The following is a 16,407-nucleotide window of genomic DNA, read 5'->3' as shown; positions in this document are numbered from 1 at the left end:
GAGGTCATAAGAGCCTGGTGCTTGTGCTTTCACCTACTGTCTCTTTGCCAGAAGAAATGTCCCTAAAGCTCAGATTGCTTTAATGAAATTAGCATACAGCGGAAGGGCAATTAAGCAGGCAGCGGGGTTAATGAGCTCGTCCAGGGCTCTGTGGCAGATTTTTAAACTGGGTCACCCTCGGGTCAGACCTGAGTTCTGGACGATAGGGATTGGATTAGAGCCGAGGCTCCTGGGGTTGCCACCAGCAGGTGGGTTGGATTGATAGTGGTAACCATGGTAACATCAGATGGTACAATGCTTGGTAACATTGAGCTCCCCTTGGTTTGCAGTTGAGTTGGAAATCATCCTGAAAGTACATGAAGCGAATGAACTTTTCATGCCAACACAATCTAAATGATGTAGTCGCCCCTGTTAGTTTCCTCTGAAAATGTTTTTTTTTTTTTTTTGTACGAGATTAGCTTTGTTTGATAAGCATGTCTAAGGAGGACTCACCAAACGTTTTAGATGAAGTAGCATGTAAAGTCTAACTGAAAAAAATTGCAGAGTCGTCAGGCTTGTGAAATAGGACGTGTGGGGGGATTTGATAAGAAGGGAATGGAAACACCAGAGGAGACTCTGTGGTGCCGGTTTCGTTGAGTTGCGGGTACCAACGGGTCACATCATCCTCTTAGATCACCATCTTCATCCCACAGTCGTTCAGGGGCTTTATAAAGGGGGATCTGGCAGCTTGTTGCCTTATTCCTCTGACGCCAGACCCATTAGATTAGAGCTTTATGGGGAAGAAGAGCGTATGGGAGTCTCTCTTCTCTTAATGAAACCGTCCTTCTCTCAGTCAGGAACCTGAAACCTCTGCTTTTTGCTAAAGAAACCATTGCTGTTAGCACTGTGGGATATGGTTGTTAAACGTGCACATGTATTTCAGCAGGCAATGAAATATGATCACTCAAGCAGTCTTTAGTGGTTTAAAAGTAGTATAGTATATAATCATTATGTTGTATAGTGTATAATCATTATAGTGTGTAATAAGTTCTAGTAGATCTTTATTAGTTTAAATGTGCACGCTCAGCTGCAAGTCACTGTAAATTTGGGGTCAGAAAAAAGAAAAGAAAAAAAGAACTGAATTCTTTCAGTATTAAGTACCAATATTCAGCAAGGGTGCCTTAAAAAAAAAAAAAAAAAAAAGCTTTTTCTTTTAACTTTCTATTTAGCAAAGGATCATGTTTTAAAAAACATTTTTATAGTGGCTTCCACAAAAATATTTAGCTCAACAACCGTTTTCAACTGTGATCTTGAGCAGCAAATCAGCATATTAGACTGATTTCTGAAGGATCATGTGACTGAAAACTAGAGTAATGATGCTGAAAGTTCAGCTTTACAATCACAGGAATAAATTCCATTTTAACATTTTAAAATAGAAAACAATTGTTTTTAAATTGCATTAATATTTCACCATTTTTATTTAAATGAAATGAATCCATCCATGAGTTGAGTTACTTCTTTTAAAAACATCATAAATCCTTTCATCCCCAAACCTTTGAACGTTAGTTATATAGCCCAATTAAATTATTTAAATATTTAACTAATCTATTATAATAAATGTATAATATTGTAGATATTTAGAATATAATTTGTTTACATTAAATAAGAATAATTTAATGTTTATTGAATTATATTTAATATACCGAGTAAAATGCTTTATTTAATTTTCAATTCAAATCTTCAGAAAAGCTTTTAATCAAGAGATGAATAACCTGAAGATGACCCATTTTAACCCTTAATGTTTTTGAACATTTTCAAGAGAGTTTTAGATGTCTGCTCTGTCTGAAACTGATGGTTGTGAATTTCTTCATGATTACTTTTTCTTTATTATAACCATCCTCTCTCTGCAAACAAACTGGTTAGATGTTATCTAGTTTTCCGATTTATGTAGTTCAGTGTAGCTGTATGTAACGCAACTATTTTGATGAATATAATCATGCAGGCTTGTTTGTTAGTTTTGAGTAGCACTTTGAGGGGTCAATTAAAAGTATCTCTCGGGCTGAATATGGCCCACGGGCCTGATGTTTGAGACCCCCTGCCTTAGACCAAATGTTCATCTTGGTTGGAGTAAATTAGATCCATGTGGTCATTATCTTGTGAGTCTGAGATTCTTGAGTATATGAGCTAATTTGAGCCATTCTCCACTCATTGTAAAGGTTACACACGTGACCCTTTCAGGGTCATGGGGGTGTTGAGTCAGGGTTCAGCTATGGTTCACATTAGCATGGACATGATGTGGTAATAGCAACATGGTCATGCTGACCGTGTGTTTGACATGCTTTTTGTACTGTCTAAGGCTCGGCCAGCAGGCCTCAAACTCTCTCTGGGGATCTCTAGATTGCTCTGGCAGCCGGCTCACTTTGTGTGTATAATCACTTTCTGAGTGCCCATAACCAGCAGGGTCATTTAACTTACCCCCCATGAGCTGACCTTAGGGTCAAGGGTTGCACCAGTCAACAATGGGAAGCCTGAGCTTCCTCTTTTATAAGCACTGTTGGGGTGACAGCATTGACAGCCCATTGCCACTAGATTCTCTGGTCTGTAAAACGTCAGTCGCATGTGTTTAGGTATTACGTAACTGATGTAGATTTGATTATTTAAAAACTGAAATGTGGATTCATAAGGATGATGTGAATTACAGAAAATAATTGAAACTAAAACGAGAAAAAAAACCCATATATTAAACATATAACCAATATAAAAAATTCTAGATTCTAACCAAAAGTTATTTTCATGTTATGGCCAATATATACTTTTTGTTGCTTTTTGCAACATTATAGTGTACAGTATGAAAAATGGAAATTCATTTTGAGATTTGCTAAAGATTACATTTAACAGTGATTAACATATAGTGCACACAAAATATTATCTAATATTGGCCTGTAACCAATTTGGTAACAATATATCATGCATCACTAATGTTTACAGCAGAATAAGGCAGTATTTTAATTTTTAAATATGAGAAAGGTCATTCCGATAACGCAATATATTTTTTCTCTTAAGTATTTTTTTTTTTTCTTTTAATATGTTTTGTTCTTGGATGTCCAAGATATTATTAATCAAACATATTTAAAGGACTTCACAGGATCGGTAACTGGGTAAAAATGTTGCTACTGAGAGTGGGATTTCTGTCATCGGTAAGTGAGGAGCAGGAAATGGAAAACCCGGAGTGGAGTTGACACGGAGTGATTACAGAACGCTTTGAGCGGGGAGGGGAAATTGCTGTCACTCCACAAGCTTATTCATTATATTCCTTTAATTTGTCTAATCAGCTCCAATCCGACAGTGTGGGATACATTTTGGATCTTGTGAGTTGACACATTATTTACCGTTTCTCAGTGTTTTTGAAATGTTTTTCTCCGCTTTGTTCTTCAGACAAAGAGTCTCTGATCACAGACAGCGGGAAGCTTCACACTCTAGACCTGCTGCTGACTCGGCTGAAGTCTCAGGGCCACCGAGTTCTCATTTACTCTCAGATGACCCGCATGATAGACCTTTTAGAGGTGAGTACTTCCAGGACCTTCTCACAGTCGGTGACTGACAGCTCTGTGGCCTGTGAACATTACGTAACTTCATGTCCACAGAAATCTGTCTACTGATCCGATTATAGATTTCCGAGGTCATGCTGTACTTGTTTTTGCTTACATGTTCAATGCTTTTTGAGTGTTAATCTCACAAAAGAAGAGATGGCGAAATTTGATCAAGCATTGTGAAAGGAGTGTTTGCTGTTAAATAGCTCCGTATTGTTGTAGCTGGACAAAGGCGGTTGAGAGAAGATAACTGGAGGAAACAATCACTTTTTCCAAAGGCGCACAGTTGTTTGCCACATGTTCAGCAGCAAGCCAAACATGGAGCTAAATGTAGAAGCCTCCAATAACATTGTCAACACAGGCCGCTTATAGTCCTACACAACAGCTCTCGTAGTCTAGAAACACCTCACGTCAGAAGGAATATCCTTCCAATTCGTTTTGGCTTAAGCATTTTCCATGGCAGTCTCACTAAAGTCTGATTACGTAGACTAGACTTCCTTTATTTGTGAAGTAGATTGTCTATAGAAAAAGTTAAGCATGGAAAAACATGAGCTCTTAATTGTCTAATAGTTTTGGCATTGCATGCAAAGCTACAAGTCAAGTCACCTTTATTTATATAGCGCTTTTTACAATACAGATTGTATCAAAGCAGCTTCACAGTGATAACATGAAAATAATACAACAATTCTAGAAGAAAATTGCGTCATCGTCCACCTTAAGTAAGGCAGATCAATAGTATTGTTGAATATTAAATGTCTCCCACTAAGCAAGCCAAAAGCCAAGGCAACAGTGGAAAGGAACCAAAACTCCATCAAGGTGACATAATGGAGAATAAAAAACCTTGGGAGAACCCGGGCTCAGTCGGGGGGCCAGTTCTCCTCTGGCCAACGAGCGAACAGTGTATGATTATGATCCAGGCAGCGTTATAGGTCAGAAGTCAGATTGGATCAGAACATTCAGAATATTATCCAGTTCCATCTGGTTGGAAGTCAGAGTCATCACGCCGGTATGGAGACGAGTGTGTCGATGAGGACTTCACAGGGCTGATGAGGCTGGCACTTCAGGGATGCGTCGTACACTTTATATTTTATCTTTAAGTCAACATAAAAATCTACATTAACCCTATTTTTTTTTTAAAGCACCTTCCTGGTCTCACTGTGAACGTCTCATCGGTGCGCATAATTCAAAAGAAAAAAAAAGTTTGGCATCATAATCTTCAATAAAAATCCTGCCTCTGAAATAATCTTTTTCAGCTGACGTGAAAAATTCTTCTTTTATTTTAACCATCACTTTGTGTGGAGAATATTTTATTCTAACGTTATCATTAAATAATTGGGTAACACTTTACAATGAGGTTTCAATAAAATGTTTTAAAACATTACATTAAACATTTAATTTATATCTGAACTTAACATGTTTAACTTTGACAGCCCTAAATAAGCATTTTGTACACAAAAAAAAAAAGAAATTCTGTGGACCACCCAGCACCCCCTTGCAGGTCGCCGAATCCCAGTTTGAAAAACCTTATTCTATAGCAATGTGTGTCTTTCCAAGCAGATCCCTTGAGTGTTTTGGTCAAGTTTTCTAATTTGTTATGTGTCCAACAGCTCAGCTCCCACTTGAGGTCTGTTCAAGTGTATTCCGGGTATTGTTCCTAAGTCTCAGGCTAAATCACGTTAGGTTTGACACCCTGCTAGCCTAGAGTTATGTTCTCAGCGGGATAATGCGGTTTAAGATGGTCCCATTTGTTACTTACAGCTGCAGAGAAGCTTAGTGTTTGTGATCTAATGTTACTTCAGTTTGGAACAAAGTCCTAATCAAAGACGTTTAATGTCAAGGAGAGTGCTAATGCTGGCTTCATACAGTCCAGATGTGCTTTTGGGAGGCCGTCCAGTTGAGTCGTAGACCCAGTGGAATCGAGACTTCACTCTGGGTGGCGTAGGAGAGTGGGAGGTCATCTGAGAAAAGTCACTGAAAAGAGTCTGCCCAATATTAATGAGGGTCTGTGGCAGCGTGTTAAAGGGAACGTTATTAAAAAACCAGAGGTTTAAAGAGATGCTTAAAGTGAAATAGACACACCAGGTTTATATGATTTATTCCATTTTCCTACTTGAAATGTTTCTCAACTGTCCTGCAGGAGTACATGGTGTACCGCAAGCATACTTACATGAGACTGGATGGTTCATCCAAGATTTCGGAGCGGCGGGACATGGTGGCTGACTTCCAGAGCCGGTGAGTTTTCAGTTGCCTGACAGCCAGGATTGAAAAGGAGACGCACACGTCTGTAAGCGCCCGTCTCTTCTTAAACCTAATTGGGGCTTGTTTTTTCGAAATGTCACCAAGCGTAAATTCCTCATCCCTGGCGGTGCTGTCAGACGCAGAGGGGTTTTGCGCTCTTTTCTCTCTCCCCGCCCTTCCTCACAGGGTCTGGTTTGCATTAGCTCAGCTCTCTGTGGGTGCAGTGGGCTCTGGTTTTTATTTTCTAGAGGAGTGTGCTGTATATTGAAACGTCTTTCTGTGTAAATCCTGGGTGGTTGGGGCGGCCCCTTAAAGAGCATGATCTGCCGCCGCTTTATTTGCTTTCTCTCACTGTTCTGGTCTCCCCTCCCTTTGCAGGACGGATATTTTTGTCTTCCTCCTCAGTACCAGAGCCGGAGGCCTGGGGATCAACCTGACAGCTGCAGACACGGTGAGGCCATAGCCCATCAGCACATCATGATTACCAGATCACCTTCCCCCACCAGAGGCCATGAGAACGGCCCCTAATATAGTATGAACCTGAAGACATTTAGCGCTGCACTCCTCATTGACCTTAATATGAACACTTTGAAGCTTTGACTAAATGGTCAGCATGAAAAGCGACCAACCACAGTTTGTTTTGTTTAGGGGTGGGAAATTGTGGAAACCGCAATAATAGACAGTAATTAAATAAAATGATAAATAATAATGCAGCAGTTTCTATTTATATTGTCACTTTACTGAAATGAAAGAGTATTATTATAACATTAAATGGAAAATATGTATATAACACTTTTTTTTTTTTACTGTTAAAACCCATGCATAATTTATCAATGTTTTGAAATTTATTGCATGAAACATAATTCATTTATTAAATTAACTTAAAAAATTAATGACAAAAATGCTTTTTTAAACTTTTTATTCTAGCAAATGAACACCATTAAACTAAAGCTCTTTGATAGTACAAGGTAGTACATTCATGTTTTAACATGTTTTTGTTAAATGTTGACAATATTTAAATTTATTAATTAAAATTAAATTTTTGGCAGATAAAATCAGATGCCGTTTTAGTCAAGATTAAAATGAATAGGGCGTGACAATTTTGGAGACAAAAGCTATTGCTAAAGCATAAAATGGTAAATAAAAAATAATAAAAATACTTATTTTGATGTCACTATCCTGTCAAACTTTGTCAAATCCAGTGATTATTTCAACAATGCTCATTGTATCAGCCTCTTACTTTGTAAACATGATTTTGTTTTCAAGCCTGTCTGCTCTTACTCCCTGAAGTTGCGTTGGCCAATCAGATAAGAGCTTGCCAGATCCAGAAAGTGCTTTTCAGTTTTGTGTACAATATGCAGCGAGAAAGATAGCGAATTAACTGTGAAGTTGTGCAATCTGAGGCTTTTAAACCGATGTGAATTTTGTGTGCAAGAACAAAAAATGCCATCTGTGGATTAGACGTGACAGGAATGAGTTCATACAGTATGTGGAGATCATTTAATGTGACGAATTTCCTCTCTTTCCAGGTGATCTTCTACGACAGCGACTGGAACCCAACAGTTGACCAGCAGGCCATGGATCGAGCCCACAGACTAGGACAAACCAAGCAAGTCACAGTCTATCGGCTTATTTGCAAAGGGACAATTGAGGAACGCATCCTACAGAGAGCCAAAGAAAAGAGTGAGGTTAGTACACAGCATCTACTGCCTTCCTTGGGCCAGAAGATTACACAAAATATAATGTATCACATTTTCCTTTTAATTCAGCTAATTCCACAATGGATAGACAAATTACCCCCTTTTTCCCCTGACAGGTTACATTTGTCAGTTCAAGTTACAAGAACGATATTTAACTAAACGTCAAACCTCAGAAGAGTCTTTGCAGTGACAAGGGGGTTAAAGTAATATTTAGCCCATGGTTTCAACTGCAATTACCACTAATTATACTGTAATTACATATGTGCTCTAAACAGTCACATGTAGTCCAGGATGTCTGTATCAACACATCATTATAGTCAGTATATGTTTCCAAGAGTCGTGTCTTCTCCTCTTTCTGCTCTTACTTCTTTGATTTATTTATTCTCTGTCTCAATAATCACTCTCTGCTGTGGGATCTGCACTTCAGATTCAGAGGATGGTAATATCAGGAGGAAATTTTAAACCTGACACTCTGAAGCCCAAAGAGGTGGTCAGCTTGCTGCTGGATGATGAGGAGCTTGAGAAAAAGTGTGAGTTACCACTCTGTTATGATCATAAAAGAATATGTGTAATCGAAATAATGTAATAATGAATGAATCGATTGGCTGTTTGCTCTCCTCTGATTGGATGGTACGGTTGTGTTTCTGGGCAGTGCGCTTTCGGCAGGAAGAGAAGCGGCAGCTGGAGGAGTGCAGTAAGGTGAAAGAGCGGAAGAGGAAGAGGGATAAGTATGCAGAAAGGGTAAGTTTCCTCTTAGAGGCACAAGGAATTGATTTTAGAATATATTTCTCCTTTGCTGTGGTGTTCAACAATAATACTGTAATAAATACTGTATCACAATAAAAACTTCTTTTTTTTTTTGCTAAAAGATTGTTTATATTTCAATACATTTTCTTATGGTAAAGAATATAGTTGTGCACTATATCAGCGGTCCCCAACCTTTTTTGCACCACGGACCGGTTTAATATCAGACAATATTTTCACGGACCGGCCTTTAAGGTGTGGCGGATAAATACAACAAAATAAAATGATACGACCGGCATAAAAACTGGGGTATTTTTTCAATATAATAATAAACGTGAATCCAATGTGTAGGCCTACTCGCAACTTTATTAGCAGCGTCCTCGTAACATCGCGCCTAAAGACAACTGAGAAAGCCTGAACACAAACATAATGCCCCCCAAAAGAAAAAAATCTCCATGTTTTCGGTGCTGATGCGTTCATGTAACATGTAAGGGTGGCGCTGCCAATGAAGCACCTAAAAGCTGTCACAAAGAACCGGCAAAATTAATGATTATGAATATGTAAAATATAGCAGGAGACATTTTAATTGTTTACTAATAAACAAGTGTTTTCTGTGTCAGTGTCGGCTGCAAAGATGAAGTTGACGATGCTAACTCGCGATCTTCGCAGTAGTGAACGCGCCAGAGAGAAATACACATTTCATAAGCAGAGAACAGTCAGTTTTCTTTCGTTTTGAATTGTTCAGTTTAAAAGTAGACATTTCAAGCTTTCTATATATGTCTCAGGTCTGTGAGGCTAGTAGGCTACCTTATCACTGAGTTTCGGTTAATTTATGAGACGAGCTCCAGTTCACGCGCCGGCGCCTCCTTGTCGTGATTATCTATTTTCTAATATATTTACTTCTTATTTATTAAATCCAGGCAATTGGTTGATGAAACATTGATTAAAATTAAGATACAATTAATACAAAACGAAATTAAATTTAAAGACAGGCTTTGTGCTTTCTGTTTGAGGTCTCTGTGAAAGTTTTAAAGCAGTCTTTTAGTGCAGCTTTCAGAGCGCTCACGTCCGTGACGGAGACCTGTCCCGTCTGTAAATAATTTTTTTTTTTTTTTGTGTGAAATACATTTCTAAATAAATGCGACTTAGGCTATATATGTTTTTTCTTCTTCATGACGCATTTTTTGACTGATGCGACTTATACTCCGGAGCGACTTATAGTCCGGAAAATACGTTAAGTTATTTATTCTTTCTGTGCGGCCCAGTACCAAATGTCCCATGGATCGGTACCGGTCCGCGGCCCGGGGGTTGGGGACCCCTGCACTATATCATTGTTATTATTGTTAATTTAATTTTTTTTACTATTATAAAACTAAAATTATTAAAATCATGTTCAGTATTTGAAATAAATTAGATGGTAAACTTGCCTTAGCAACTAACTGAAATAAGTTGAAGTTGAAGTACTAAAGATAAATGAAACTTTAATAGCAATACAAAGAAAACTATACTATACCATAATAGTATATAAATAATGCAAAATTTCAATAGAAATCTATCTTTTTTTCTGTAGGGTTCCTGAAGTAGAAATTCACAAATTATTTTGTAAGCAAACATTCAGAAAATGCCCTAACCACTGTTGTCCAACTGTCCCGTCTCCCTGCATCCCTCTTATTTTAAGAAGAGAAAGGAGGATGACCCCGACACTAAAAGGAAGAAGGAGGGTGTGAATGTGGTCATCCCTTATGTCCCCTCAGCAGACAACTCCAATCTGTCTGCGGATGGAGAAGACTCGTTCATCAGCGTGGACATGGACTCTGCCATGCCCAGCCCCTTCAGTGAGGTAAGAACCAATGAGACTCGACCCATGTGCGCTTCCTGGACTCGATTTAAAATAACTGTGTGATCTTGATAATGTGTGTTGAATTGCAGAGGTCATGATGTCAAATTATTGTACAATCCTGTAATGACATTCTTTAGGTGATGAGTCCACAAAATAATCATGTGAGAACTTTCCCAAAGAATGGATGATTTCTATAGAGCTATTATGCCATTGTCCACACACATCCTGTGGTTTACTTGCTTCATTGATCTCATGGCGCTCTTCCTCCTCCTCGTCCATCTTCTGGTCCTGCTGTCTCCTCCGTGGTGCTGTCCCTCTGTCCCTGTCTCACCCCCAGAACTATGTGTCTCTGCAGATCTCCTTGAGCAGTGAGCTCCAGCCCAGCTCCATTCCTGCAGACGAGAGTAGCAGCGACATGCTGGTAATAGTGGATGAACCCATGTCTTCCGCTCCTCAGTCCCGTGCCACCAACTCTCCCGTCTCCATCGCCGGCTCTGTGTCCGACACCATGAATGGTGGGTACCCTCGGCTTGCTCAGTTTTTAATTGGTCTCATGTGTATCACAGCAAGCCTTGTCATATTACACATACAGTATTCATAAAATTTCATGCAGTATTATGCATTGTCAGAAGTTGGGAAAGGACAGGGAATCCACACTGATGTCTAATAGTAACAGGTTAAAAAAATAAACTAGCAGTTAGAGGTCAGCGAGGGATGGATTTTTCAGTCCCGCTCCCCCAAGATTTTGTCCCGTTTCCGTTCCCGTTCGGTCTGCATCCCATTGTCCTACTTTCACCTACAAAATCCTGCAGTCCCGTTCCTGTTAGATTCTCTCTCCGGTGTTACAGGCTATTTTTTTCAATTCCCACACACACACACAACAGTTCAGACCTCACCCTTTTTGTATTTGTCGCAGTAGACAAAAGGAAGGTGCTTTCTCTCTTTGGTTCACAGCATTTTTAAAGAGAAAATATTCAGCAATGGTGTTGACTTATGAATTTGCACATGGTTTGTCTGAAAGCATATTAAAAACACCACACAGACATATAAACAACATTCAAAACATGATTTTCACCACAGGGGGTCTTTAACATGTTTATAAGTGTTTATATGTGATTTTTGCGAAAGAGTGGTTTTAGTTGTTCCTACATTCGTAAACTTAGAATACATTTTAGAACAAAAGTTATTGAAGCATCATTATTTGTTTGTGAAAACGTTTGTATGCAGATTTCACGCACAAATTTGTGCATTGACATGCTTAGTAAACGAGAATGAGAAAACGGAAAACAGAATGAATTCTGCTACATTTGTTACAACTTTTCACTTTACTGGTCACATACATATTTGTTGGGGCTTGTTGCTTGACTGCTCAAATCCCTGGATCCCCCACATTTAGGACACATTTGGCTGCCTTCCTGTCGAATGATGAGCAGTGCTAATAGGCAGTGTTGCAGTCTAGGCTGAGAGCGCAGAGGTTTGTGGGATTGAAATGCGAGCAGAACTGTGGCTGTAAAGGAGACAGGGTTTGCGTGAGTCTAGGCCACAGTGGCTCAGACATCTTCTGCATTCAACCTTATAATAAACTGAGGATTAGTGGAAGATGAAAAACTCCAACGATTCAGAAGAAACATGTTGATGTTGTTTGGCTGGCACATAATCCGTTAAATAGTCGTGGATCTATGAAATCAAATTTTGAGCATACTCTACTTTTCAAAAGTTTGGGGTCGAAAAAAGTCACTTATGCTCACCAAGGCTGCATTTATTTGATCAAAAATACAGCAAAAACAGTAATATTATGAAATATTATTACAATTTGAACCTGCTGTTTTCCATTTTTATATATTTTAATAAGTCATTTATTCCTTTGATGTAAAGCTGAGTTTTCAGCATCATTTCTCCAGTGTTCAGTCGGTGTCACATGATCCTTGCTGTTCAATAAACATTTCTTATTATTATTTCTTCTTATTGATAATATTGCTTAATATTTTTGTAGACACTGATATGTTTATTTCTGGATTTTTTGATGATTAGAAAGTTCAAAACAGCAATGCTTTATTTGAAATAGATTTTTATTTTATTTTTTTTACATTATAAATGTCTTTACTGCCACTTTTAATGCATCCTTGCTGAATAAAATGATTGATTTAAAAAAAAAAACTCTAGTTCAACAAGAAGCTAATTTCATCATACATGACTCTCTCTCAGGTGTCTCCTCGCAAGACATCTCCAGTCCAGGCAGGGGGAGGTCCGGTCGGAGTCGAGGACGACCCAAAGGCTCTGGAGGATCAGGCAAGTGTTCTGTGAGGAAGGGAAGAGGCCGGAAGTCCAGCGCAGGCAGTGCTGCGGCCATGGCAGGAGCGATGGCAGGGGCGGCAGCGGCCTCAGCGGCGGCCTATGCTGCGTACGGATACAGTGTACAGTCCAAAGGTAACACTCTTGACTTTGACTTACAGAACTGCTGGTGAAGACTAAGGCCTATAATAGTTCATCCATTGTTATCCAACTCTCTTCCAGGTATTCCAGCAACTGGCTCCGTGCAACCGGCTCTCATTCGGTCTTCAACCACACCTGCCTTTGTTCCAGCTGGCACCTCCTCCCCCCAGGCTAAAGGAAGCGCTGTGACCACCAACTCACAGACTTCAGCACATGGCAGTTCACAAAGCCAACACAACCCCACTAAAAGAAGCAAAGTACCAAGCAACCACAGTGGGCGGTAGCAGCTTGTGAACCCTTGCTTTTTGATTGTAGCATGGCCAGTACATTTTCAATCCCAGGTTGACGATTCTCACGCTTATGATGTCGAGCCGCTATCACACCGCAAGCCCTACTGTCACTGTGAAACCCAACTCCATGCCCACACCCAACTTAGCATCTATTTCAGTGGCTGGTGAGCATTATGGGAGGTTGTGCACTAGAAGCAAAAACGAGTCATTGAGAATTATATCTTCAGTATATGAAGTTAGGCTCATTGATCCTTCATACAGATAATAGCTGTTGTAAGGATGACCCAGGGTTTGTTATTCTAGTAATGGCTCTTTTTTGTTTTCTGATGACCACGTAAGCAAAGGGCAGCATGGCCGAATTAAGGAGTTTTCTTCATCTTCTGGCGCATCATTATCAGCAGAGATGAGTTGAAATGGGAACAGGGTGGGATGTTGCTTATTAAACACCCTCTTGAACAAAGTCTTTACCTGAACACATATGAACATATAAGACTGCTTTTGTAAGATTGCTCTTATTTTTGTAGGACAGACCCGTTGACATTTGTTCAGTTTAAATACCGAATGGCCTTCTCTTTCTATGTTTATTTGCTGCAAATTCAAAGATTTTGGCTTAAATACTAATATATATTTTCTCTTGGGAAGAATAAAAGAAATCAATGTTTTTTTGTAGTAAACGCAATGAAAAAACATCTGAAGTGAGTGCTGCTCGAAAAACATGTCACTGCTCAGATCGTGACTTAAAAATACTTGGATGTGAAATGTATCATAGCTTAAGTTAAAACTTGGTAATTTATGATGATCTGTGCTAGTTGTAAATTGTATCGAAGCTGTTTTATTTTTAAATAACATGAAAAGTCCATCATTTTGTTGCATCTGTGACAAATGGCTGTGGTTTTTGAGAAAGGCCATTTCTGGGTTTATTTTGTCTTTAAATTGTGATGATAAATATTCTATGTATGTAAATATTTCAAGGGTATCATCCCTTTCAAAGTTCTCCATTTCCCCCCCCCCAGTTGCTTGTCTATTTTTATAGGTCAGTGTAAATACCTAAAGAAAAAAACCCAAATGGTCCTTTTACTAACTTGGAGAAAAAACGAAATAAACATTGATTCAATGATTTGAATTTTCCACTGTGGGATAATGTGATTCTTGATCAATCTTTTCCCCACTACAGGTTACCAATTTACTGCTTAATCTTACAAAACTATTTGTTTAAATTGCAACACTTATGCCATTTTGAGCTCTCAGCTTCAAACCTTTCTTACACATTTAACAAACATACCGACTTAATTTCACACCAAACTCACTTGACAACAAGGATACAGGTTCTTTGAATGTTTAATGTGCAAAAAGACAACAATTATAATGGCTTAACAGTATTCTGCTTCAGTGCAAATTAAAATGGAAGTGTTTTGAGGTTTAATGCCCACATATTTGAAACAAAATGCGAACAGCTTTAGAACTTGACAAACTTTGGCAAAACATTGTCACAAGCATGCATTATTAAAGCACCACACACTTGGCTCAAGAGCACATGACGAAAACTGACAGTATACAAGATGTCGCACCGTAGAATCAAAATAACAACAGCTTAAAATACCATGTTCCCTTAGTTAATGCAGTACCTTTACCGTAGTACAGTAAATAGAGAGAATAAAATGTCTGAACACAGCCATTAAATCACAATCACACCCCAAGGACGACAATGTTAACTTTATGTTAGGAGGACATTAATGGTGTTTGGATTAGATGCTGATAGCCTCAGTGACTTATTTAGTGTTTTACAGAAGATACAGGTTTCTGAGATGCTAACAATATGGGTCTAAGGATGGTGAGAACAGCTGCCTCGATAGAGAACAGGTGAGGGTCGTCGACATCGGGGCAGCTGGCTCTCATGAACTCCGCCAGGCGAAGCAGGTACTCGATGTTGTGGCCCGACTTCCCCTTGCACACAGCGATCTGAGCGGCGATTTCCTCCGTGCTCGCAGGCCCCAGGTAAATAGGGTTGTCAGCCGTGGCGATATAAACCAGAGCCTGGACAGGTGACTGATTCGTGCCCTGCGGATAGAACTCTAAGGCCTGGGTCAGGTAGCCTCCTCTCACCGCCTCCCTCACGTTCAGGTACTTGAGAGACTCTTCGACCTGAGAGCCAGTCACCTCGAAGGCAACACCCCAGGTGCACGCCTGTGTACAAAAACTTGAGGTTAGTCACATATAGTGAGGGAAACAAACTTTTTTTTTTTTTTATCAGTTCATAAAATGTTCGAATTACTTAATTTAAGAAAAATTTAAAGATTTTGGGTATAATGACAGCCTCAGTCACTTGTTTATTTTCATTAATTTTTTTTTTCTACACAATGAAAGTGAACGGAGACTGAAACTGTCATTCAATTGAATATATTTAGTATTTTGCGGAAATCAGTCATGGGTATATTTCTCGGTTGTCTATTCATAGAGTTGTTCCTATAAAAAGTGGAAGTTGCACTTACGTCATCCTCCTCGATGAGCGTCACCACTCTTCCGGGCTGTCATGGAAACACGAAAGTCAGTGAGTTGCAATGGGAGAACTGTTCAGGTAACAGTTATTTACTTGTGCGTTCTTAGAAAAAAAAATTAAAAAATAAAATGTATAAATGGAAAACTCACCATTTCATCATCTCCACGATGAAAGTTATCCCCGTGCCAGAAGCGTCTCTTGTACCCCTTAATATAACCGATCTTGCTCCTCTTGTACTTGAAGTCTGGTTTCCAAACCAACGAGCCGTAACCGAAGATCCACAAGCTGGATTTCACAGCGACGACGTCTTGAGGTTTCATCTTAGGATGGTATGAGAATAGGAAGGGTAATAGTGTAACGTTACGCTTTGATGTAACAGCTAAATGAATGGGCCCACAGGCTAACTAGCTAACGTTAGCTTCCTCCTGTCAAGTAGGAGAGGTATCGGTTGGCTCACGGCTATACCGCGGACGGTATTAGAGCCCAACTGCTTGGCAGTTGTGATGGTACAGTCCCCCAAATCGCTTTTCTGTGCCTGGTGCATGCCGACGCCGTGCAGTTACCGCATCATTGCCTTAAAACTCCATCTCGGCCTCTTCGGCTCTTTCAATGCGAATAAAACACAAAAGCGGTTGCTAACTCGCCAGCCTGCTGTTTACCAACAAACCGCTAACCAGCCAATCACACGACTCTTTATAGTCTGAAGAAACAGCCTTTTAACCGTTGCTTTCGGGCACCCTAGCTTGCCGTGCTGCTTTTCCTCCTCAGCGCCAGCGGATGATGAAAATGGATTGCTTTGAAGCAGACTATATGCGAGATGTCTATGGGCGTATCTGACCTTGCTCAAAATCCGGACCAATCATTAGCGTAGCTAGGGCGGGGCGTCCTGCCTTCTATCCAACCAATTCATCTCACCGTGACTCTATAAGCGCATAACTGTCTGATTGGCTCACGAACCCGGAACAAACGTGCGCAGTTGATTAATTTTATAGGCGTGCCAGCCCGTCAGTCACAGAAAACTCTCACGCTCATTCGCCAGCAGATCTGTCGCTTAAAGTCTGCTCGGCTGATGCAACTTGAAACAAGCGTTTCAAGC

At 39.7% G+C, this 16,407-nt stretch overlaps 2 protein-coding genes across 9 annotated transcripts in view; one reads left to right on the top strand and one right to left on the bottom strand.

The window, feature by feature from the left end:
* ino80 (INO80 complex ATPase subunit) overlaps window positions 1-13,949 on the top strand; it is a 40,173-nt gene extending 26,224 nt beyond the window's left edge. For 5 of the 8 annotated variants that reach the window (XM_084432737.1, XM_084432734.1, XM_084432739.1 and 2 more), the window contains 10 exons: window positions 3,415-3,542; window positions 5,707-5,801; window positions 6,186-6,258; window positions 7,337-7,495; window positions 7,935-8,037; window positions 8,160-8,248; window positions 9,930-10,091; window positions 10,447-10,606; window positions 12,297-12,518; window positions 12,606-13,949. In XM_084432737.1, coding sequence (XP_084288863.1) covers window positions 3,415-3,542; window positions 5,707-5,801; window positions 6,186-6,258; window positions 7,337-7,495; window positions 7,935-8,037; window positions 8,160-8,248; window positions 9,930-10,091; window positions 10,447-10,606; window positions 12,297-12,518; window positions 12,606-12,808 — 1,394 coding nt within the window. In that variant the 3' untranslated portion in view covers window positions 12,809-13,949. The remainder of the gene's footprint in view (window positions 1-3,414; window positions 3,543-5,706; window positions 5,802-6,185; window positions 6,259-7,336; window positions 7,496-7,934; window positions 8,038-8,159; window positions 8,249-9,929; window positions 10,092-10,446; window positions 10,607-12,296; window positions 12,519-12,605) is intronic. The other 3 variants (XM_084432738.1, XM_084432736.1, XM_084432733.1) reach the window with 1 other exon arrangement.
* Window positions 13,950-14,134: 185 nt separating this feature from the next.
* On the bottom strand, window positions 14,135-16,146 carry chac1 (ChaC, cation transport regulator homolog 1 (E. coli)). The gene is made up of 3 exons (XM_084432740.1): window positions 15,461-16,146; window positions 15,304-15,339; window positions 14,135-14,998 (listed from the first exon to the last, which is right to left on the bottom strand). Exons 1-3 carry the CDS (start codon window positions 15,629-15,631, stop codon window positions 14,588-14,590), a joined length of 618 nt encoding a protein of 205 aa, XP_084288866.1. The 5' UTR covers window positions 15,632-16,146; the 3' UTR covers window positions 14,135-14,587.
* Window positions 16,147-16,407: the final 261 nt, after the last annotated feature.

This window comes from Rutilus rutilus (assembly GCF_951802725.1).
Source record: "Rutilus rutilus genome assembly, chromosome: 15".
NCBI lineage: Eukaryota > Metazoa > Chordata > Actinopteri > Cypriniformes > Leuciscidae > Rutilus > Rutilus rutilus.
The sequence above is the reverse complement of the archived record's forward strand: the minus strand, read 5'-3'. Positions and strand labels throughout refer to the sequence as shown.

Coding starts and splice junctions, on each gene's coding strand:
- chac1 (XM_084432740.1), bottom strand. CDS start 15,631: ATGAAACCTCAAGACGTCGTCGCTGTGAAATCCAGCTTGTGGATCTTC. Junction 15,340..15,460: donor ATCGTGGAGATGATGAAATG/GTGAGTTTTCCA, acceptor TTTCCATGACAG/CCCGGAAGAGTGGTGACGCT. Junction 14,999..15,303: donor CGCTCATCGAGGAGGATGAC/GTAAGTGCAACT, acceptor TTTTGTACACAG/GCGTGCACCTGGGGTGTTGC.